We start from the raw sequence: 25,792 nt of genomic DNA, 5'->3' as shown, positions 1-25,792 counted from the left end.
TGGAGATCCATCGATGTATTTAGCATCTCTACCAATGTACTGGAGATGAAAGCTTTTCAATTAATATGTCTTAATATGTATTTAATGCCAGGGGGTTGTTTGGTTAATCATTTCTCATTTCTTCTCCCTCAGGTCCAGACGAGAGTCACTGAAGACTGAAAGGGAAAGTGAGAAGGATCGAGACATCCAGAGATCCCAGGCTTGGTGGCTACATGCTCAGCTCTCTTTGCTTTTGAGAAGAACAACTACAACGAATCAGCAGGAATCATGGATTTTGTAATGAAACAAGCTTTAGGTGGTAAGTAGTCAGCTGTTCATATTACCCTTAACCTGTGTGGCAATTTACTATGTCACAGAGATGTGGGAACAAAAGTCAGTTGAAGAAGCTTTGGCCCAGTAACCCTGTGTTCTCCCGTTGGTCCCATTGAAAATGACATCAGAAAAACTGGCTTGCAAATATAAAACATGTTGTCACTCGAGCCAGGGAGATCAACGGCCATTAAACTGCTTAACTGTTGGATGATTTGCCATAAAATTCATCACAGAATGAATCTGAATGACTTTGATGATCCCTGACTTGTCCTCATGCACCACTATGAGGTTGATATTTGTGATTTTGAGTAAAGTGGCTAAACAGATTTTTCATCTAGTGCCATCAGCAGGTCAAAATGAACATTTGTGCAATGCTTTGGTTTATGATCAGGTACCTGAAAAACTAATTTGCAAAAGCATGCTAACATGTACAAACACACACAGGACTTTTCTCCAGGAGACACTGTTCATGTTCCACGTGAAACCAAACCCAGACCTAACCAAGTAGTTTCTGTGGTCAAAGTTCAGGTGTCCAGGCAGGACCCTATCACTCGTAGAAGCAACTGTTTGAAACAAATGGTTTTCAGGGCCACCATGATGGTAACTATGTCACCAATCAGTAGGTGTATTATTTTACTATAAGAATTTAAATGCATAATTGACAAATTTAGAATTTTATGTGGCCTTCGAAATGGGCAAAACTGTCAACATTTATTTCTAAAACTAGTTCTTATTCATGTTGATCTACATTAATAAAGTACTTACGTTTTAACTAATAATAATAGGAATGAATAACCATCAGGATAAGGTGATCTGACAGTTGTGTTGTGCCCCTGGTTTTCATTTCTACCCCAGGTGACTTGTACATTGGCTGAGGTTGGACTCACTCAGTAAGAGTAACATAAAAAAGGCTGTGTGAATGTTCTTGCAAGTGAGGGCCCCCCAGGGGCCAGAGGTCAATGTCTCCTTAAATCAACCCTCTCATCTAGTTTCATCAGCTCAGTGACCACCAGCCAATGAAATGAGATTTATTCCTTTATAGCTCAGCCAGCGCGGTCTCTCTTTCTACCTCCCTCCTTCCTCCCAACGCTCTCTCATCCCCATCACTCTTTTATTTCTACTCTTTCCCTCTTTTATCCATCTCACAATCCCCCTTTCTCATTTCTTCTGCTCAGTTTTCATTCAATCAGTTCTTCCATACTTTATTCCCTTGCTCTTTTTACTTACCTAAATCCTTCTCGCTGTTAAATTTCCTTCTCATTTACCTAATTTCTTCAATCTTTCTTATTGCTGCTTCATAGCTTGCTTCTGACTGTTCTATTGTAATGTCAGACCCAAGTCGGGCTGGGGCCAAATTATATTCACACTAATTGGGTCTCGGTGTTGCTGTTCCCCTTCTATTTCAATCTGTTTATGTTGGATCAGGTCTAGCTATCCTCGGGATGTATCATATATGGCCAATTTATGCATGTAGAATTAAGGCAGGTAGCAACACATAAAAATAAAGTGGCTCTAATAGATGTGAATAGATGCAGATTCCCTCTGTGCAGTGCAAATGGGTGGAAATTGTCTGAGCAACACATTTGTGCTTCTTGCAACATGAATGGACTTTGTGAATGTACAGAGTAGACGGTGTAGAAGAAAAAAACATTAGTAACTGGTCTCGTAACAGTCAGTCACAGTATTATATCAGCTTGCTACAGCTGACGTAGCAAAAACTAAGACTTGAACCCAGCCGGTATGTGCATCTTTATAAGTCCAGTGTGTAACATTTTGGAGGCTCTATTGGCAGAAATGGAATATAATATTCATAGGTATGTTTTCATTAGTGTATAAATGTGTTTTTTGTTACCTTAAAGTGAGCCGTTAGTATCTAATGAAGGAGGAGGTCCTTGTCTACGGAGTCCGCCATGTTGAACCACCAAACCCAACACTGGCTCTAGATTGGGGTAGTTTCTTCTACAGTCGAGAAAGGCCGATCTGTATTCAAATGAATCCTACACACTGGTCCTTTAAGACCCAGTACGAATAAAACTGAACTGAGAAGCTGCATTTTTGCTTTATATCATCCATTTCTGAGCGCTAGCTGGCCAACACACTGACTACGCTGTATCTCTTTACCTTTTCCCACAGGGCATTTGTTATCTACTCATAACACTTGACACGCATGGATGCCAATGACTGGCACAGTCAGGGACAGAAAGAGAATTTTCTTTTTACATTACATTTGAAAATAATCAAATCCAAATGCAAGTGCAGGGCTTTGTGCAACGAAATGGCCAGAACACCTGTCAGGTCCGGGTCTGGCAACACAACTGTACTCACAAATAAAAGGGCAATAAATTTGGATCATGTTCAGTCTGAACATCATCCTTATCTATCTATCCATCCTTTCTCTTTCCCGTCCTCTGAGCTGGGTGTAGGCCTGGGTTAGAGCAATTTCCCAGGTCTCCATCTTTTAATCCCTCTTTCTTTTCCAATTCACTCATCCATTCTCTCCCACAGGCTTTTTGCAATTTACTCTCCTCCATCTTTCTCCCTTCAGTTCCCGCTACTTCCATCCATCCTTTTGTCCTTCCTGCCGTGAGCTCTGCAGATTGGGTTGTTAGAATTTTTCTTCTTGCATCCCTTAATCCCGTATCCCCCATTAATTTTCAGCAGAGCAAACCAGTTTACCCCTCCATCCACCCATTCCCCCCTCTGTCCATCCATCCCAGATTGAAGTGTTGTAATTTACCTCCTGTAGAGGTGCTGTCTAGTGCCGTGACCTTTTCTCCTGGAACAGACTGGCATTTATTTCATTGGGGCGCAGCTGGACATCCATGAATATATACACACAAACACACTCACACAGATGAGGTTTCAGTCGTGGCTTTAGTCCCGGGGGTGAAACAAGACCCTTTCGAGATGAAGTGTACCACAGCCAATGGGAGCGCTGTGTTATGAAAGGTGGTGGGTGTGTCAGGACATCAATCACACAACAACAACCCAGCAGTGCTTCTCATGCATAGAGATGACTTGAGTGGCCCCAGAGTGGTCCAACCAAATTGATTTTTGTTTTCTTTTTTGGATATTAATTAAAGGGTAAAAAAGGGGCTTCCCTGAACAAAAACCTCTTTGTATCCAAGTAAATGTTGACGTTCAAGGTTCAGTCTTGACCTTGGTACTACAGCGGGAAAAGCAATCCCACCACAAGGTCCAGTTAGTCGCTGTCCTGAAGCTTTCGATCATTTCACTGGATTTTCGTCAGCAGATGAGACGAGGAAAAGAACTCTGCAATATGGGAAGTTAAACATCTATCGTCTATAAGTCCATGATAACATGTGCTGAGGAAGATCATGTGTTATGATTGAAAGCTCCAGAGGAATTGTATCAACAAGTTGCTATTACTATATCAGAAATCAGTAATCAATTGGAATTAATCAATTGGAAATGCACCCATTTAGCACTGCCCTTATTTTCCCTATAATTAGAACAAGGGTAGTTATTTTAATACATTTCATGTATCCTGTAAATGTGTAGGAAATTTGTAAAATAAAAGATATTAAACTTTAAAATGTAACATGATGACACTGTAAGACTTGTCACTCCAGATGTACTTTACAGTTACAGTAAATAAAACCGCAGTTCATTACTGTATTCCTCAAAATTTACATCGAAGATTTACAGCGTAAGATAAAGCCATATTGTGAGTGGCCCCGCTCTCATCCACCGGCAAGGGCGGAGGTCTGCTAGACAGAGTTGGAACAGAAAGAAGTCAGGGCTTCTTAACCAGATAAAAATGACCACGAATGAATACCATTTTCTGCATTTAGAAGAAAACAACACACAATGATGAAATTGGTAATTGTGCTTTTTATAAGTAAGGACTGTTGCCCAAAACATGCAGATGAGGGCAGAGTAGGTTTTTTGTGATGTAATGTATAAAACTGGTCCAGCCTGTGTGTAGCCTGAGAGGCAAAAACGTATTTTTATACTGGATTTTTTTATGTTTTTGGTGTTATATAGGCCTATATAATATATCTTGGGGTATTCATTTTACTCAGAAATAACAGAGGGGTTATGCAGAATTTAATATGCTCAATATGTTCATAAATGGAGGCACTAAGAGGGATAGGGATTGCAATGTGTTTAAGCGTCCAGAGTAGCTGATGATTAAAGCCTTTTTGTCATTTAGTGTCTGTGCACATATTGAGCACATTCAATTCTCTCATTTTCCTGACTATCAATGACCTGCTTGGAAAGCCTATTTTCCATTGTTAGTCATGGATTCCTGGAAAATTGATTTTGAAAAATGAATCTTAATGAAACACCAAAAGATATACATATTCTCAGTTTGGGGAAAAACACTAAAACCTGATTGGGATTTATCAAAATCTTCTTCATCAACGTTTTCTGTTGGTGTTGGATCACATTCAGTGACTGACTATGTTTTGTATTCTTTCTCAGCACAAATGAACACAGTCTAATTTCACTTTGACACACAAACACAAACAAGAACACAGCACATATTGGTATACCAGGATAAATGTGCACACAGACACACACAGCACACACACACACACACACACACACACACACACACACACACACACACACACACACACACAAAGCCATCCACTCTGTCCAATTTAGCTGCACTCAAACTTTTATCTAATTAAGCCTGACACACACACACACACACACACACACACACACACACACACACACACACACACTCAGGCTAGGCCCACTAATGTCATTAGATGTTGGACACCTCTTGAACATTTCATTGGTACAGACTGAGGTATAGATTTCAGCCGCAGGCCACAGATTGTATTCACTGGTTGTTTAATTAGAAATCGGATTTATCAGAGTTTCCACGTTGTGTTAGATTAATCAGCCCAGGACAGCGAGGTGGATCCGTGGACCGTTAACCACGCTGTGGAGACACCAATTATAGTGCAACACGTTATTCTACAAACATCAAAACTGAACTGTATTCTATTTTTGCTAAGCAAGTGACTTTAGGAATCTTCCAACACTGTAGTCTCAAAAACCTCAAAAACTATTAAATGGATTGCAATGAAATTTAGTCTAAACATTCATGGTCATTTGTCCAACTTCAGGTCCTGACAGGATTCCTCTAGAACAGTGATGATTAATTAAGTAATACAATTTTGGCCAGCAAACATGGTAAACAACAGTCTTAAATGATCCAACCAGCTAAAACAATAGTGAACGAGGTCATTTGGAGTTTTGAACTGAGACATTTTTGCCATTTCCGTATTTAAATTTGGTGCCACTACAGTCTAAATGGCATTGTCCTCATCTTGACCAACTTTCTGCTCAGATAAACCAGACAGAGGTTCTGACAGACAAGAAGCAAATTGAGGAGACTAGTGAGGCAGCCCTGCGGAGACTTTTTTACATGTTAAATACATCTGAGCATATTTTCTCTCTCGTGTACTCTTGCTCAAAGCTACATTTTAAACCGGCAAAGATCAAGGTTAATTTGAATTGGCAAAAATGTCAAGGGACTTCACAAAGACAATTAATTTAGTCCTTTCCAACTCTACCGGACTTTATATGAGTGAGCAATATAAGATGAAAAATGTTGGCCATGTTGATGTTTGAAATGTTTGATGTAGGTGATGACCACCGTGTTCGCACCTTGTCTGCAAAAAGGTGCCATCAAATCATTTATTTTGTCCCCAATATGTACTTCCTGCCTTCCCCGCCTTTGCCAGGATATCAAACACATGAACATCTCGCCTTTTCTCATAAAGAAGCTCATATAATAGATAATGTTAAGATAATCTCTGTAAGATCAGCGTGAACTGGTCCTGACCAGGCAGGTCGAGCTCACTCTTTCATTTCCTGTGCAGGCGGGATGATGACGAGCAGGCGAGGACGGTGCAATAACAGGAAGCCACAGGCAGGTTTATTAGTTGACCGGTAGAAACACACAGTTTATGGTGCACAAGAGCACTTCAGCAGAACATCTCAAACCATCCAGTGATGTAACCACAAGGCCGCCCTGCCTCCCAAACGTCTAATCGATGTGGTAGATTTTTCCACCAGTCCAAGCACTCATGTGACTTATGAGGGCGTAATTTGGCAATGGAGGTCATCCATTATTTAAATGAGCTCCATTTTTCAAACCCCTCCACCCCTAACAAATTATCCAGCAGCACTGCCATCCATCTGACCGGCTGGAGGGGGAGTCAATGATCCATGCTTTGTCTCTCTGATTTCCTCTGTCTTGTGTGTTCTCATCCTAACCATCCTCTTCATTTTTCAACTCAGACTCAGACTTCCTCCTTTCTGTTTCTGTCTTTTTACTTCCTATTTAAAAATGCTCTTCTTTGATAGTTTGCCATGCAGTTATGAGATTCAATCGTGCAAGGCATTTGTGGCCCAACAAACTGCAGGTCTACGTAGGGGGAGTTAGGGAACCTAAGGTTTGAGGCAACAGCAACTTGTCATGTGAACTTGAGCGTAAAGCAAGCTGACTGGTTGACCCAACTCCTGTTAATCAGAATCAGAATCAGAAGCAGAATCTTGTTTATTGCCAAGTAGGTTTTTACGCCTACGAGGAATGTGACAGTTGGTGCATAAAATATACACACATACAAATACAAATATACAATTATTCAAATCACACAAAAATCACACAGAAAAATAAAGTACTTTCAAAAAATAAATAGATAAAGATAAGAAGAGAAAGAGAAAGCTGTGCAGAAGAACATGGGTACATTAATGTCATGCATACTTTATATACAGGGTGGGTATAAGAGTCAATGACAGTGGGTAATCCGGGCCTTGTTAAGGAGGCCATCTGAAGACGGGAAGAAACAGTTTTTATGGCGAGACGTTTTAGTCCTGATGAACCGCAGCCTCCTGCCAGAGGGAAGTATCTCAAAGAGATTGTGACCGGGGTGGGAGGGGTCAGCCACAATCTTACCTGCACGCTTCCTGGTCCTAGAGGCGTACAGGTCCTGGAGGGATGGCAGATTGCAGCCGATCACCTTCTCAGCTGATCGAATGATACGCTGCAGTCTGCCCTTGTCCTGGCAGTAGCCGCAGCGTACCAGATGGTGATGGAAGAGGTGAGGATGGACTTGATGATGGCGGTGTAGAAGTGCACCGTCATCGTCTTTGGCAGGTTGAACTTCTTCATCTGCTGCAGGAAGTACATCCTCTGCTGGGCTTTCTTGGTGAGGGAGCTGATGTTCAGCTCCCAGTTGAGGTCCTGGGTAATGATGGTACCCAGAAAGCGGAAGGACTCCACAGAGTCAACTGGGGAGTCACACAGGATGATGGGGGCGGGTGGGGCTGGGTTCTTCCTAAAGTCCACAACCATCTCCACTGTTTTTAGAGCGTTTAGCTCCAGGTTGTTCTGGCTGCACCAGGTCACCAGATGGTCAATCTCCCATCTGTAGGCAGACTCATCTCCACCAGAGATGAGCCCAATGAGGGAGGTGTCATCTGCAAACTTCAGGAGCCTGACGGACTGGTGACTGGAGGTGCAGCTGTTAGTATACTAAGTATATTAAGGAGGCGGATTCAAATTAGAAAACAAAAAGCAAGTGAAAGCTGAACAGAAACAGTCATACAAAGCTCTCCAAGCTCTGGAAAGCATTTTTAAAAAGTTACTTTCTGTGTGGACAAAACATACATCATTTATAAGAGGAAGGAAAAGAACTTGGCATTTTTGTGAGTCACCAGCTAATATTCATACATTACCACCATCTTAAACATGGAAACATTTCTTGGAGACTATAGACAACAGATCAACTTCAGCTGCAAATGTCACTACGGCATAATTTAATGTATTTGACAAATGCATTTCTGTCACAGAATGAGTTTCCTTCTGCCCAAAACTTTACCTCAAGCAAACAAAAATAGTTATGCAGTTGCAAATTTGCAATTTCCATTCAGTTCTTTTTGTAATCCATCATAATTTTCATAGAAGCCTTAACTCGCAACCTTTTCCCTGTATTACTCTTCATCTCTGTTTGAATCCATCTCCCTCTCTTCCCTCCCGGCTCACCAGACAGTAGAATCGGCCTTCCAGCAGTGAAGACGGGGTGAAAAGCTACAGCGGTTCAGATATGTTAAAGCCCAGTTTGCGCTTTCAGATAAATATTATATGACATCTCCTGGTTGAAGAGACGCCGTCTTCACTCTGTGACCTCGGCTCGAGACGATACAGTTTACTTAACCTTTTCGTGCCCAAGGAGGATTCGCTGAGCCAACATGATTCGCTACCAAATACCCAACCTCCTCTCCTACTGTCTGCCACTGAGCTGTTAAACCTACATCATAAAGTGAGAGAAACAAAAGACATACAGAACCAACATACAGAGCCTTTTAATGTCATTATAACAGCTAGTTCAGCTTTGAATACTAAAAACATACAGCCTAAATGTCTGTGTGTACATGGTAATGGTTTGTTTTGGTCATATACCGCAGAAAATCTAACACAGAGAACATCAATTACGTTTCCATTTCAGCCTCAATGGAGGTTATTTTCATTCTGAGCAGCTATAACTACTCTTTGTAAAAGCTATTCGGCTCTCAGACGTAATCATAAGTTTCACTCAGTGCTATTATTTCTCCACATACAGCAATAACAGTTATCCACATCATTCAGCTTCAACCAAATCTACTAAATTAATGAAATCATATCCACAAGGGCCCTCTGCTGCCCACTCTTTGGCTGTTTGTTTGGCCGTGTTGTATCTCCACCTCTTTTAAATTTGTAGCTTTTGTGAATTAAACCAACCCCCCCCCGAGCGATGAATGCACAATAAGAGGACTGGGGCTGTTTGAGCACTTTGCATCGAATTGCCCACCTTTGTCTGCAGTAGAAATCTGTGAGCCGGCCTCTAATGGACTGGTGGAGGAAGGAGTTGGACGGGAAGCAAAGGAAAGGAAGGATGGAGGAGTCCTAACTCCAGTGACGTTAGTAAAGCGATGGTCGTGTGGTGACAGAATCGAATGCTGGAAAGAAATAGAGGAAAGAGGAAATGAATGGAGAGGAGTGGATAATAGAAGAGGAAGACGAATTAAATCTCATATTGAGATATCAATTTGATAGAAGGGAAACAAAAACAGAGGGGAGGGAAGAGGAAGAGCAGAGGACAGACGAGAATGTCGGTGGAGACGGATGGATGGATTGATAGATGGAGGGGACATTTGAAGGGTAAAGACACTGATAGGTAATGAAAAGATCTACCTCTTTGGCGTGTGGAAGTAGTAAGAACGTTCCGATTTCATTTACTATCTGCAGCTTGTTGTCCTCCTCTTGTCTTGCAGGATCTTCTTTGTTACCGTGTTGTCAGCTACAGACATATTTCTTCTGATGATGTCGCTTGTAATTAAAAACTCATCTTTTGAATGTAGCTGGATTGGAAAACCCAGAGTTTCAAGCGAGACAAAGTGCAATTCGCCTCTCAAGGTCTATGGTTCTAGCTTTTTTCCTTGGATCCTCTCACACTGGCCACCTTCAAATGAATGCTTTGTTTAATTAATAATTAATTGTACCTATATACCTTTTTCTTTTCAACAATCAAAAAACCAACATTAAAAAGATCTAAGGTTCATGGACATCGTGAAATACCAGCCAATGATGGATTATCATTATTGATTATAACATACTGTGTGTACTCACATATGTGCACGTATGTGTGTACACTTGCTTTTTATTGCACTTGCACTTACATGCACATACACTATCCCCAGTACATATGGTGTGTGTTTGAGTGTTTTAACACAATAAAGCACACACAGCGGACAGTCTGACCTTAACCCGACTCCCCAGCGGGTCCTGAGGAAAATTTCACCGCACCACCCCCAGTCCCACCAGCTGAGTGCTAATTTGTCATCTTCAGGTTTGCTGCCACCACACAGCGCTGCAGGGCAATTAGGACCACTGTATGAGTCTGCTGCAGAGCGACGGGACCCGCCACCCCTCGGTTCACAAACACGAGAGGGAGCCACACGGTCCTTAAAGCCAGAGTGATTTACTGTGGTTCCTCAGAAATGATCTCCTTTGGCTCCATAAAGAGGCAGTAATTCAGGATTTTATTGCCACATAACACTAAATGGCCACAATATATCTGTGAGGGTTGATAGGGTTGGTAATCAGTTGCAATGATTGAACTATTAATATTTAATGACCTTACTGGCTTCCAAAAGTAACTTTCAGTCCTGTAATGTTCTCAAACTAAAACTTCTACACTGAAGTCAGCGAGGGAACCTAAAAACACTCTAAATACTAACTGGCATTCCCAGAAAAGCACTAGCTGAATCAGATTGAGGAATTTACAGTTTAATTATCAAATGAACAACTTTAGTGAGGCAAACACTGTGAGGTTTGTAAAAGTGATTAACGTCTCAAGACCATGGCCTTGTTTTTATATCTTTATTCTTATCTTTATTTTAAAAAGTACTTTATTTTTGTGTGATTTTTATGTAGCAAGACAAATTCCTTGTACGTATAAAAACTTACTTGGCAATAAACCCGACTCTGATTCTGAAATGTCTGCTGGCACTGAAAGATCTTTAATAAAGGAGGAACAACATGGCAATAGTTGTAGTGTAGTGTGATATGTGTAAAGCAGTACAGTTCACTTTGATAAGCATTCTACCTCATTATAGATTCAAGCTTGTTTGCAGTCGATCACATTCAGTGACCCGTTGAAGCAGTAACCACTGAATATACATGTTGTCAAGAAGCTACACAACCATCTGCATAACTCTATTTTCCTAGATTTATTTATTTCTTTTGGGTACAGTGCTAAAAATAAACACCTTTTCATTGTTTATACCCTTACCTTTCCTCAAATAATCTCCTCAGTGGTGAAACTTATTTAGCCCTTATTCTGGCCCTGGCTAAAGAAAGGCGCTGGATGGTAAACCGGGCCTCCAGGCTCTCCTCTCACCAGCGCCTCAGAGGCAGATCAATACCCAGATGAAGTTTTCTCTCTGCTGGAGAATCCATAATTCATACACGCTAAGGTGGTCCTGTATTTACTATCGATCAGACGGAGGTAACAGCAGCAATATCGATAGGCCAGAGGGAGTCGCTTTCACGTCTAGAGAGCAGCTTCTGTCACAGATAAAGAGGTGAGCCCGTTTTAGGAGCAGAGACAGAGAAAGTGCAGATAGATGCTGTTGTACAAGGCATTTAACCCCAAATCATCCAGTCAACCTCAACTACGGATAGTTTTGTTTTTGTAATGTACATATTATTGACTTTTGTTAAAGAAAATTTACATTTTTTTTTTTTTAAACTTCCTGTGATTTATGAAAAGAGACCATAAGACCATCACATATATTTGTTTGGCAACTTGATTATTTTCTTCATCAATTAACATCTACAAAATGAAAGAACATCATATTTCCCAGAGTGACATTTTCAAAGTTTACCAAGCGTCTTAAACCAGTTCAGTTTACAATAAAAACAGTGAAATGTGTGGCATGTTATGTCTTTAAATTAGGCCTACTAAAAATGCAAGTGGTTCACTTTCAATGAAATGAAGGCTCACCAGTGAGGATTGCATACTTGCCAGTAAAATGCCATATCAGGCTCTAAAGAGAAACACATAGTTTTGAGTAAATGGCGGCAGATAGACAAAGTTTACGAGCGGAAGCACAAGGGAGCATTTACATTATCCTGGAGGTTAGACGTTAGAGGTTAGGCGTTATAAGAAACTATGCAGCTGCATTGTGTCGTTTGTCACAAGTTTTAGAGCAAGGCGGATCAAACAGGGTTGTTTTTCACAAGCTGGAGTGCCATAACAACAGCCGACAGCATCTCGCTTGCATGGCAGCTAAGAGGGTCTTTGCTGTTTTTTAATAACCGCCATACAAACTATTTGCATAGGGGCAAATAAAAAATTTACTTTAGGCAAGTGCAAATAATTGGCTAATTATTTCATCACTTGTCCACATCACCTCACTCCCCGTCTCTTTCATGTTGAAAATGACTTTTCCACTGGAAAACTCTACTACTATATACAGTGGAAGAACAGCGCCCTCTTCCTGTTAGGTAACATAAAGTGATTCAGCAGATTTCCCTTCAAATCCAATGTTGAACTCAGTGTAGTTAATAGCGTAGACTATGTTCAAATACAACACAAACACGTACATGAATCTATGAATAATGAGTCCGAATTATTTTAAAAGTGAGGGTGAATACCTGGATGAGGAGGCACAGGTAGTGCTGACAGATGGCCGACAGCAGATGGAAGAATGTGTCTTCCTCTGTCTCTGTGGTTCTTTGAAGATTTTCCAGCTGGCTCTTTGTCTTCTGTCTTGTTTTCCAAGATGCCTCAAGGATCTTCAAGGGAACCCCATTGCCACATAATCCTCAGAACTGCCACCGCGCATTGTTTTCATAGTGGAATATGACAGACGCATGTGGGTGTCAATGTACCTGTGGTGTATTGTCATGTGTTTTTATTCCTATAGCTCGTATAAAATTAGTTTTGTGCAACAAAGTCTAGACAAGGAATCAGTTGGTGATTACCTTTAAGTATCTAAAATCTGGACGGTAAAATTGAGGCAGATGTTCCTCATCCTCAAGCAGCAACAACTGTGACTGTTTTGATGACAAAGATGTACAGATATTTAATATTTCCCCCAGCAATTGTTGTCAGGCTGGAAGAGTCAGTAAAACAGCACTGTGTTTACCTCCAGTATCTCTTATTTTTTATGCAGGGGCCACCAAAGACATGGGTAAGATGTTGGGTGGGGAGGAGGAGAAGGACCCGGATGCAGCCAAGAAAGAGGAGGAGCGGCAGGAGGCACTGAGGCAGCAAGAAGATGAGAGGAAGGCCAAGCACGCCCGCATGGAGGCAGAGAGGGAAAAAGTACGGCAGACCATCAGGGACAAGGTAGGAAACTCTCCTGTGGTTTAACCCAGAGCTTCCTGTAATCTAAGGAGGTCAAAACTCAAGCAACACTTCACAACTCTGTTGTCAGACCAATGCATTTCACCAGCCGACCAGACTCCACTACCTAGCAGATAATCATAAACTAACGTATACATAACTGTTAGAGTTAGATGAGGAAATATGTATATCCAATAAAATTGCTTGTTTTTGCCACTGACAGACTCAAATTGTTATTCTATGTGTCTGACAACATTATGGAAAGCATGCCTACAGAGATAGATCAGCCGTTACACAACTATCACTCACCACCAGACTCCACAGACAAAAACAGTAATTTTACCTTGCATATCATAACATTGTAACTTCAATTGGACAGAAACAAGCCTGCACTACATGAAGTGCAGCTGAAAACTATCCCTAATGATTTTCTTTCTCTCTTCCCCTGCATATCCTCTCTTGTTCTCTCTCTGTTCAGTATGGGCTGAAGAAGAAGGAGGAGAAAGAGGCGGAGGAGAAAGCGGCCATGGAGCAGGCCTGCGAGGGGTCGCTGACACGCCCGAAGAAGGCGATCCCACGGGGATGCGGGGACGATGACGAAGAGGACGAGGAGAGCATTCTCGACACTGTCCTCAAGTTTCTTCCCGGACCTCTACAGGACATGTTCAAGAAGTAAAAGAAAAAAGCAAAACAAATCAAACAAACCCTAAATTCAGGGTCCAGTCTGGCTTGGGCTAGGCTGCGGGGCAACGGGAGGCAGGGGTGATTGCGTCGGGGACTTTGGGCAACGGGAGGCGGGGATGATTGCGTTGGGGACTTTGGGTGTATAGGGTTGAGTGAACTTGCAGGTTTGGGGAAAAGAGAGACTGGGGTGATTGGTTCGGGTATTTTTACGCAGGCAGGGTTTGAGTGTAGATTCGGGGCACGTAGGATTTGGGAGGGGGGTTCTTGCCAAACTGTTAGAGGCTACACACTGCCTTTCTAGAAATCTTTTACTTTGTTCTTTTCTACTCCTCGACGATTGCGTCATTCTTCCCCTTTTTATTTGCCACGATTGCTGTACAACCTTTCAGCTGCCACTTAGCACATTTCTTACTATTAGTACGTTTTGTGTCCTTTACCTGTTGTTATTTTTACACAGATTGAGGCCAGACATTTCGATTGGTTGGCCATCATCTGTTGCCAAGCAATGGTGACCAATGGAGAACAGTATTCCCTTAAAGAAGGGCAGCGGACACCTCTGTCCTCTCGCTTTTGTGGTTTTTCAAAAGGCACTGCCACCATGTTTTCCAGTAGATGGAGCATGTTGTGTTTATTTTAATAGGTGTTTTCTACTTTTATGAACCTGGTGTAGGTCTTTATATTGAAAAAAAAAAGAAAATCAGCATTTGAGTTTTTAGGACATGTGCCTTCATATCATCTCCTCCAGCAGAGGAATTGTAAATGAGGGTTTCATTTTCAGTCAGACAAGTGTACAGCATGTAAACACGCGTTCAAAGTATGTACTTCTGGAAATTGTGTGAAGGTCCAACAGTTCACAAAACTATCCAAAAGGTAATCTTACTTTTACAAAAGCTACACTTTCTAAGCCTGTCAGCTAGTTAGACCGAAAAGTAAAATTTACGATCTAGAACGTGTCAAGAACTCATGTCTGTATATGAATTTTAAATCAAATGGATTTTGGAATACATTTTACTGAGCTCAAGCTATCATCCCTGCAGGCAAACAAGACTCATTTGACCTTGTTTGAAACCCATTTGAAATTACTGCTGTTTTGTCAAGAAATTACAGATTTACAAATTAAACTTCATGATTTTAGGTTGTGTGGTCCCCATAGACAATCAGAGTATTGACCACTTGGAAACAGTGGGGGTAGCCGGTACTGTACATGTTGTCATTTCCTGTCATAGCATCTATGATTGCTTAAAAGTGGGTTCTACATTAAGCACTTCATTAACTGATTGCTATTAAGTGTCTCTTAATTTAAACTATTTATTTTTTCTTCTTCATACATGAATGCAAATACCAGGCAATGTCTGGATTTTATTTTATTTTTACTTAACTACTTTTTGTGAATGTGCTGCCAATTTATTTTAATGCAACCGAAATTGTGATTGAATTCACATTCCAGCTGAGCTAACCTTTCCACTCACCATTTAATGCAAAAGTTCACCTTGATCGAAGTTCATCAACATCGAGACCAAAGAAATACTGGTGAGACCTTACGATTTCTTTTGTCAAAGCCGAGACAAAGACCTGCATGTCGAACCTGGTTTTTATCATGCGTGCGAGGCCTGCAGGAGAATCGCAACAGCCCGTTCAGTGTGTGCATGCATCCCAAAGACCACCACTAAACTAAAATGATACTCTCCTATTTCCTCTAAAGTATTACATGGCTAAATGAAACTAGATCATTTAACTGTAGACTGAGCCTGAGAAAACCGGTCTGTGAGTCATCGCATCTCACTACCTGAAGAGCTCACTTAGAGCCAAGTATATTCTGCATCCTGCATCTCTTAATCCAATGAAATATCATAGTGATTTGTCATATAGCATTTAAGTAGATGTGCTGTAAATGGAAACAATCTCTATTTAGTGAAACTACCTTAATATATAGACATTTATCAGTAAAACAAAGCATGTTGGTTATTCCTAAATGATCTGGTGGCTTTTCAGTGGTTAGTTATGCGACGATGTATGATTAATACATTGTTCCACAAGTTTGTAACTTAAAATAACATTACGGTTTGATAAGACTATTGATGGAGTTGTCATAAGCACTATAAAAAGCATTTTCCTTTTTCTTTTCATTTTCTAGCTCAGATAGGACTTTTCACTAGACAAAGCCATATTGTTTAGATTGCAATAATTACTTAAAATTATTAAAAAAGAGAATATTTCAACATCGAAAGTTAAGTGTCTCATGTTTGTTTTCTGTAAAATTAGAGAAAAGATATTTGCATATCTGTTTGTAAATCCTCGCCATTCTTGTATCTTTAAAGATGTATACTAATGTATACACAGAGAAAATGTATGTAGAAAAAAGAAGCCATTGTTATAACTGTCTCAGTGTACTACATGTGTACTGTAAGTGTGTGTGTGTTTATATGTGTGTGTCTTTCTACATGTCTGTGACGTGAGACCATGTTGTTGACTCATATAGTCCTGGTTTATACTACGTAAATGTGTCTTTGAACTATTTTGTGCACAGGCTGAAGCTATGGCGGCTCCCTAGTTGTTGCCATGTCTAAAGAAAAAAAAATACTTAACACATTCCTTTCTAATGTTGAGCATGCAAAATGTTTGGTAGAAAAGAGAATACACCAAATATCAAAACACAAAAAAATAGACAATGTCCTGTTTCTGTAGGAGTCTCCAGGCAACAGAATCTGTGCATTGGATCCAGAAAGGTCAGCTGTGCGATGGGCTTGTTGAGTGTTCGATGTTCTTTGTTGTCTAAGATTTGGTGAAGCTTGAGGCCGTGATTACACAGGAGCTTTAGCTGAGACACAGCGCTTGTCTGTGAGTGTTACTACAAAAAAAGCTGTGTCCCAGTTTTGCACTATAAGCTTGTAGTTGCAGTAGTAGTGCGGCATCACATTGGAAATGTGGCAAAATTAAGCATACTCAGAGATGTCATACTGAGTTTGCTTGCTTTATGAGTTGTTGAAGGTATTCAATCTTCAGACAAATAATTTGCTTTCTTGTTAACTTTTCAAATTTAAACCAGACATTGGTGCACAGAAGTCACAGTTTGGTTAATGTCTGTTGTTACACAAAACATTTAGATGATTCCTTACCAAATTAGTATGGTCAAATACTGTATGCTTTATTATTGCAAGGATGTTCACAAGGCCGGGCTAAATTTGCCCGAGCAACAGCCCGTTTGCCCCCCTCTGGAAAAGAAAAGGAAGGGAAAATAATGTTTTTGGCTGTTGGGGCTGCATAAATACAAGTTAGACCAGGTTAAAGCACCATATTATCCAAACTTGTATTACTTTTTGACACTTACGCATCATGTCGCGCAATATTTTTTATATTATGTCGTCACATGAACCTAGCTAGCTAGCTGGCTAATATGTTGGCAGCAGTCTACATGCAATATTGTGCGACATGACGCAAACGTGACAAGCTGAGAAAGAAGCTCAGTCATCACAGTATATGGTCAGCCTATTTCCATGACCACTCATTCCAGTTTGTACACTTTTTTGTCTCCCTTCAGTGAAATACGATTGAGACGTATTTAGCCCCATGTTGGTTAAGACTAATTTGCCAGACGAATGTGATTTGAACTTGAACTTGTGCCAGCTGGGCTAGAAATCATCCTGTGTGCTCACGGCCTGAAGACATCAACTCTGAGATTAATTGAAGGCTTTTTAAAAAGACAATGGGGGACGTGCAATTAGAAAAAAAAAAAATAGATACTGTAACTAAATGATTTGCTTTTTGATAAGCTGTAGTACTAAAAAATCTATTTTGATTTAAATGTAAAATACATCATGCAAATTGTCATGTCTCTATATAAGAGACCAACCTGCGGAGAGATTTATTTTAATGCAGCCGCTTTGCTCATTATCATAAACCAACCAACCATGTTGGAATAATGCATGAGCGTCAGCCACATAAATTTAAATGGTTGCAGTTTTTAGTGCAGCGTGCGTTGTTTGAGTCGTCTGAGGAGAATCACCATGATTTATTTCATTTATTGCATTAACACAGGGATTCCCACAATTCCTCCTGCCAGGTGCCAGGACAGTTTCACCTACAGCACGTGGATTAAGTTTATTAAAGCCTTGTATCTCCCTGGTGGATGGGGAAAAGGGGACATAAATCCTGGACTATAGGCTTAATTTACGTGCCCCTTCATGGAAATACAGCCATACATCCTCTGTATGTAAAATAGTCTCTCAGCGGGACTCGTCTCGAGGCGTCACAGCATGTGAACTGCCTTTGAAAAGGGCTATTACCATGTCATCTGTATGTGAGGTTTGTGGTAACTCATCTGTCGCACATCTGTGCTTGTCCTGGCGTGAAGTGTTGTTTTAATTCATCGTGGTTGCATGAGATACTTCAGTGTGGAAAATTGTGTTTGTGGAGCCGCTATGGCTTTTCAGTTTAGATAAATCCTTGGGTTGATAGACACTAGTGTAAAAGCAAGGAGTTGTTGCTCTAGGGGTTAAGTGTTAGTTTACATGGAATATATAAACTGTATATTTTCCTACACAGACGTAGATGTGGGTGAATGAGAGGGATGAAAACTGTGGAAAAGTGTAGATTTTGACATGAAAGGCCTCAAAGACATTAAACAACTACATCAGATCTTCTCTAAAACATCTTAGCTCAAAGGTTACCCTTGTTTGGATGGTTTTAGGGGAGACTCTCTGGATTATCAAAGCATCTTCTGTTGTCAGGAGCCCAGAAACATTCAGAGAACTGAGAAACAGGCTTGGCTTTAAACTGCCATTCAAAACCACACCTCACCCCCCAAAAAAATATTTTCCATTAGCTTTGGTGATATTTCTCATTACAATCTATCAACACAAGAGAATTTATACCGGCAGCGTGCAACCAACATGTCGTAAATGTTTACTTCTTAAATATAACTTTATGAAACACAATGAGCTACTGAAATGGAGAGAACATTTTAGGATAAAAACCTTCCTTTAAACTTTATCGTTCCATCCAACTCCAAACAAGGCTGGACATTTCGGAACGCCGTAATGATGTCATAACGTTTGTCTTTTTCGTAACATTTTTACGTACACTTACAAATATTATTGTAACTGCCCTGCTGATTCCTGCCAGTAAATCCAGAAGTGAAAGTTTACTTTGCCTCCAGTGGAAGTTGAGATTTTGGTGAGCTCTTGTTAGCTCTGAGCACAACTGTTACTGTGAAGAGAAATACATTCCAGTCTTTTTGGCATTTGCACTAGAATACGTTAAAATGTTACACTAACAATGGTTATGGCATCTAATGAGTCACTATCAACTGCCTGTATTTTTATTTATTTTTTTAACGCCAGCCCTCTAAACGGTAAAGTTGAAAGGTGAGAGGTAAAATTTAATTAGCCACCACCGTAGAGGTAATCCCTTTAGTCCAACACAATTGCCAATGTTCGCAAGTTTGCTGATGATGTGAGCTCTTCACTGTCCAGTGAGGCAGCTGGAGACCCTATGTGGAAGGGCTGGAACTAACACAGACTATGGTAACACTGTTTACCATAGAAACTGGTGACAACAAAATGTGTAAGAAAATGGGGGAATCAATTATAGAAAAAAAAAGATTTAAAAGGGATAAACAATTGAAAAAGGGAACGGATGTTCCTAGAATTGAATCAAGAGGGTCTTTCTTTTTAATTCAGGGTGAAAATAATTTCAGGGTCCAGAGGTTAAGAATGTAAAATATGAGTTCTTATGCTATTTTTTCCTTAATTGCATGTCATATACTCTATGTGGAGCCCAATCACTGTAAACTGTCTGATCGATGGAATTGAATCATTCTTTTTGGAAACTAAATGCATAACACTAATAATAAAAGGTTTATAAAAAGCTACCTGTGTCTTTATTCTGCCTTTACTTCAGTCGTACTTACTCACAAACCACATTGGTTTCATTGATTGCTGAGAGTTCCTCGGGTGTGTATTCTATTACAAGATCTAAAATATCTCAAATTGAGTGTGGACGACAGTTTTCAGCCTTTCTGAAAACAAGTAATGCCGGGCTAATTGGCTTACTGCCTAGGATACATTAAACTCCTTTTTTGTGGGGTTTCAGGCTATATATCCCTATTGCATACTGTTGATACATATAGGGTAGTTGGTAGAAAAAAGATAAAATGATTAAGTTCATTTGTAACCTACGTAGCGAGTTCGAGGTGTAGTGTTAAGCTAACTAAGGGGCAACCCACAACACATTTAAATAGAGTTGTGAAATTTCCCATCTTATTTATTTATCTCCTTCATGATGGGTTTAAGATATCAGATTTTGTTCATAATTTTGGCATGCCACCATCCGGCACAGGTCTAAATACTACGAGATCCATTAGCTTGGGCGGCAGTTGCCATGGAGAAGCTTGAGGCCATTAAGAGGCATGAATTGGCGCAGTTCGTCGTCACAGTTGAGAACAAAACATGGCACCACAGTTGATGAACAAGGGAGAAGGTCCATAGCCATAAAAACAGACAATATATACAAAAACATTGTTAGATGTTACATTGTTCTGTTGTCCTATAGAATTAAATTACATCAATAACTTTTACTGACATTTAGTTTCTCTTTATATTTCGATATTTGGTGTTGAGGTAATCCAAAAGTAACAGAAAGTAAGTTTCATATTGTGATAGTTGGATTTTATTTACTTTAATTACATTTTTAAAGTAACCCACTGGTTTGAGTTACATGCATTGACACTATGTATAAGGTTTCATGTCCAAGCAAGCAGTAGAACGGCTCCACCCACTTTGATTCAAAGCAAAATGGCGCCCACTCACCTGTGATGGGGACAACACATCCATTAAACTCTTAACTGGCGAACCCATAGTCATCGCCAAAGTTTGTGTGGGTTTGACCTCCAACGGAATCACCACCACAACCGCCTGCTGGCTGTAACTGCAGGCTAGTGGGAAACGAATCTAACAAACGCTGCTTTATTTGTGGCAAGAGGGCTTACAGCTGTCCGACTGCCCATTTGATTTATTTTATGTACTGACGAGACACCTGAATGCTTTGTTTCCTCTACCACCAAAACTCTCAGTATAAAGGAAAATATTGTGGGATGTAATGAAAAATTGAATTCTCATCTGGCTGATGAACTTTTGTTTTATTTGTCTAAGTTTCATGTGTAGCCTATTCAATGAATTATTGATTGTAATGAATTAAAATAGCAATATGCTAATTGGGGCTGTAGTTAAAGGTAAAATGTGGGACAAACAGCATTATAATGATGTACTCTATTTCAGTCCCACAAATATGGTTCTCCAGATCTAAGAAAACATTTGTTTAGTACAGAAGAACCCAACGAATGTCACACCATCATGATTTAATTGGATTTTCACTGAAAATGAAAAACGGATTGTTCCCACTAATCGTAAATCACATTGCAATTGTAATATCTGTCAACAATAATCACAATATGGTCATGCAACCCTAATATGAATTAATTAAAAATAAAGTTGATTTATCACCAATTCATCTCTACAAAACCTGTAAAAGTGGGCTATTCGTTTGATGTGGAGAAATACTTTTAAATGGATACAAAAGTGTTGTGAAGAAAGAAAACCTTTTATACACTTACTAATAAAGCTGATTCATGGCTGAGGAAACTAGTATTCCCGCAGTGACTGACCTTTTTAATTAAAGAAATCTCCTCTATAATTAAATAGTTTGCTGCATGTTCCGGGGTATTAATGAAACTCCTATAGTGAACATTAATCACCAAAGGCATGGCCAACAAACATTCACTAATCCCACTAAAAAAACCCAACCATATGCAAAGTGTGTGCATATGTTAGGGGTTGATAATGTATAATCGCAGAGACCCAGGGCCTCTAAGTCACTCTGTAAAGTATACAGTCTACTGCACTTGTTTAAAGGAATATTTCACCAAAAAGCCATCATTTTAGTGTTAATTCTCTGATTTGAAAGGTGGAGCTAAGAAGTTAGTTTTCTTCCGTTGATTCCATTCCAACTGCAACACAGTTTCATGGTGAAAATGAAAATGTCTTTATAGACTTCTCACAGCATAATCAATTCTCTATCTGTATGCTCAGTATTGGCTGATAATTCTGTTTTAACATAAACAAATAGGACATTTTAGTTCAGTTGAAAAAATAGACTTTAAACACAGTGTAAATGAGTTTGCAGGTGATATAAGGCCTTGGTTCGTGGGAAGAAAACTTTACAAGAGAAATCTGTATCTGTGTTTTTCTATAGCGGTAGACGGTAGTAGTGATGGCAGAGTTGTTCATTTCAGTTGCCCAAAAGCTAAAGTGTGATATTAATGAGCTTCTGTGGTTGATCTCAATGCATGAACAATGGTGTGAAGCTTGTGGCTGTTCTGGCTCTGTGTTGAACAGACTTCACTGATAGGTGCAAGTTGACAGGCAGAACAGCATTTATTCAGCAGTGGAGCATTAAGAGGCACAACTGCAGCAAACCGTAGCTTTGTCTAATACCGGACCAACCAGAAAGATATATGAATCATACACAGTATATTCACTGAAATAACTGATCATAGTTTCAGCTGCGACTGCACATTCTGCCTCATGATACAGACCAGTGTTGACATTTTGTAATATTTATTCATCTTTCCCTGACATTAAAACTCGGTTTAAATTGTCTAACCTGAACCAGACCTTAACCATCATTTATTTAACACACATAGAATCTTCCCATTATTTATGCCCATTATTTTATTGATTTGTCGATTAACTTGACTATAAAATGTCAGTAAATCCTGACAAAATCCTGTCACAATGTCCCAGAGTCTGAGGTGAAATGTATGGATTTGTCTGAACAACAGTCCAAAACACAAATATATATAGAAACAAATCTGCGTTTAAGAAGCTGGAAGAAGTGATTCTTTAAAAAGATCACAATTCATTTTCTGTAGCTCCTTTAATCAATTAATCCCTGCAGCTGTAATCTCAGCAGTGTGTTCTGAATTTGCACCACTTAATATTGATATTCACTTGTCAAGGTCCCATAAGGTAAGCTTGGTCAATAATGATAATAATAATAATAATAATAATAATAATAATAATAATAATAATAATAATACCTTTATTTATGTAGCACCTTTCAAAACAAGTTACAAATAATTTTACACACAATTGAATTAAAGACAAGAACAAACAGTTAATAAAATATTGTGATAAAATTCAATTAAAGTAATAGATGACTTAATAATTCGATCGCTGCAGCCCTAATCAGCTTGTTATCATCGTACAAATACAGCTAAAATCTTCAGTCAAATGCCAACCTGGAGAAACTAAATTCCCGTATTCATGTCCTAACAGAGCTCCCCAAACAGCCCATCAAAAAGCTTCAGTTTATTCAAATTTCAGTTCATAAAGAAAGCCCAACTCCACAGTGTGTTATCATTTATTACCAAATGTGGGAAAATGAATTACATTTTGTGGAGTTATTGCATAATGTGTTGTCAGAAGCCCTCATTGACACCCTGCTTCACGCTCACTATGTTTCCATACATTCCCACAGAAACAGTCGCCTGCTCTCGTCCAGAACTTCCAACGTGCCTCTCTTCCCCACGGCTGCCTCAGTCTGTGCATTGTCAACGATGAATTAACAGCGGCGATTTGCTCTTTTACAGTCTTGTTAATCCTGAATGAAAGACTCAGTGACAGATTAGTGTGTGTGTAGGCTGTTTGTAATTTCCAGAGACCAATAGAGTTTTCTCTTTAAGGGACTTTGAATGACAGACGGCAGGGACGTGGTTTAGTGTGTTTCTGTCTCCTGAGGGAAACTCAGCACAAGGCATTTACATTTGGAGGGAGAGAGAGGGGGAAAGATTAGCTGTTTATTTCAGCAAATGCTCACATTTAACGGGGACACTGTAAATGCCAACAACAGAGGTTGTATAATAGTGTGTTTTTGTGTGTGTGCATGCCTGTTCGTGTGTGTTCTTTTGGTCTTTTATCTGAAGGCAGGCGCATACACTGTGTATCTTGTAATAGGTGTAATTTTATTCCCACAATTTTCTACTCAAAGCAACAAAACAAACACTCCTGTATTTCCGCCCGTTTGTTTTCTGTGAAATGAAAGGTATGCTGAATGAAAAGCTGTTCACGTGGACAATACAAGGCTTAGCACAGAATTTAATTGTCAAATTAATTGCAAAAACATTAATAATAATAATAATAATAATAATAATAATAATAATAATAATAATGGCCTTGCAGCCAGCACACAATAACATTCAGGTTTTCATAAAATCTCTGCAGTACGAAGGACCCACAGCCTGCAAGCTGTTTGTGCATCCAAACATGAAGCTGAAGGCATCAGTAAGTGTCATCTGGGTGTAGTTTTTCTTCTTTGATCAGCTCACTTGGGCTCATTCTTACCTTGAGTCCATAGCATATAATAACAATAATAATAATAATAATAATAATAATAATAATCCAGTGCCTCTTAAATCATTACCGTTCCTTTGTGTTAGTGCTTCGTGCCATTTTAAATAAAAAATGTATATAGATGTTGCGATGATGTCGTTATTGTTAATGTTTTTGCTGCTGTTCTGGAAAGCTTTAAATCTAACTGTGTTTGTTGCTTGAGGAAAGATCATAAAGGGGTAACCTCTGGGGAGCATGAATGTTTTCAGCAAATTTTAGTGAAACCTGTCCATTACCTGTCTGGTGACGCTGGATGACAGCTGACCCCGACGGACGGATTATAATGGAAAAGCTTCATCCTCTGAGGAGCATGAATGCATTCAGGTAATTCAATAACAGTCGGTCCGTTAAGTTGGACGTTTTGACATTATGGAGGTGCTAAACTAAGTAATATGGGTTCATTGAAATCATTGGGATGCATTATCTGGTGACCATGAATAACAATAACACATTTAATAGAAATTTGTTCATTAATTTTAGATCTGTTGAGTAAAAGTTTCAGTTGGACCTAAAGGTTAATCCTCTGGGTTGAAATATATTCAGTAAATCTCACAGCAAAGCCTTTTTGGTCGTAATTCTGACCTGATAGGGGTGTAAGACTAGAGGCCTGAGTCATTAGGGATCATCCTCTGGGGACCACAGTCATCTTAAAATTCATATAATACCATTTTCAAAGCAATTATGAGTAACAAGGCAGATTTTGCTGCATCCAAACCCTTGAACTGAAGCCATCAGTCAACAGTGGAGGCATGGAGTGTAGGATGTGGGCAGATGATGGGTTTGGGTCGGACTGTGTGTGTGGGTGTGCGTGTTTCCGTGTTGGTCCCTGTACTTTGTGAGCAGGGGTGGGACCCTCAGCTGCACTGGGACACAGCCAGGAGGCAAAATCACAGACATTTGAACCGAAAATGAAGGCAGAAAGAAGGAAAGGGCGGGAAGAAAGTGAAGTGGATGGAGGGGTCTGGAAGAGGGTGACAGAGGAAGAACAGAGGAGATTGACAGATGATGAAGGAGGGAAGGCAAGGCAGTGATTTAAAAGGACACAAAAAATATAGCTGTGAGATGCAGGCAGCATACAATGAGGAAAGAGGACATGTCTCATTTCGTCACCTTAAAATGCATCTTCCACTCACTACATCCTGTCCAATTGTATTCAACATAATGGCAAAATGAGCCGACTTCTCACTTGATTTATTAGCTCAGTAAAGAGTTACCTAATGAGTTTATGGTCTCAGTCAAAGTTTCAAGTCTTCTTCCATTCATATATTCATATATTCATACAGTAAATGATGGTTCCAATTTATAGTAAAATAGCCGATAAAGTAGGGTATGGTTTAGGATGATTGTCATTAATTCATTCTCAGTGAGTCCGTCCATATGAGAAAGACTGTGACCAGGCGGGATGCCATTTTTTCCTGCTTGAAAAAGGAGCCAGAACCAAACACAGCCTAATTCGCAGTACGTCAC

General features: G+C 39.8%; 1 protein-coding gene across 1 annotated transcript in view; it reads left to right on the top strand.

The window, feature by feature from the left end:
* LOC127374649 (complexin-2) overlaps positions 1–19,745 on the top strand; it is a 50,796-nt gene extending 31,051 nt beyond the window's left edge. The window contains exons 2-4 of the mRNA XM_051420217.1: positions 133–298; positions 13,024–13,199; positions 13,675–19,745. Coding sequence (XP_051276177.1) covers positions 268–298; positions 13,024–13,199; positions 13,675–13,872 — 405 coding nt within the window. The 5' untranslated portion in view covers positions 133–267 and the 3' untranslated portion in view covers positions 13,873–19,745. The remainder of the gene's footprint in view (positions 1–132; positions 299–13,023; positions 13,200–13,674) is intronic.
* The last annotated feature ends 6,047 nt before the right edge of the window (positions 19,746–25,792 follow it).

Source organism: Dicentrarchus labrax, unplaced genomic scaffold, assembly GCF_905237075.1.
Source record: "Dicentrarchus labrax unplaced genomic scaffold, dlabrax2021, whole genome shotgun sequence".
NCBI lineage: Eukaryota > Metazoa > Chordata > Actinopteri > Moronidae > Dicentrarchus > Dicentrarchus labrax.
Note: the sequence above shows the minus strand (reverse complement) of the source record. Positions and strands in the feature narration are given on the sequence as shown.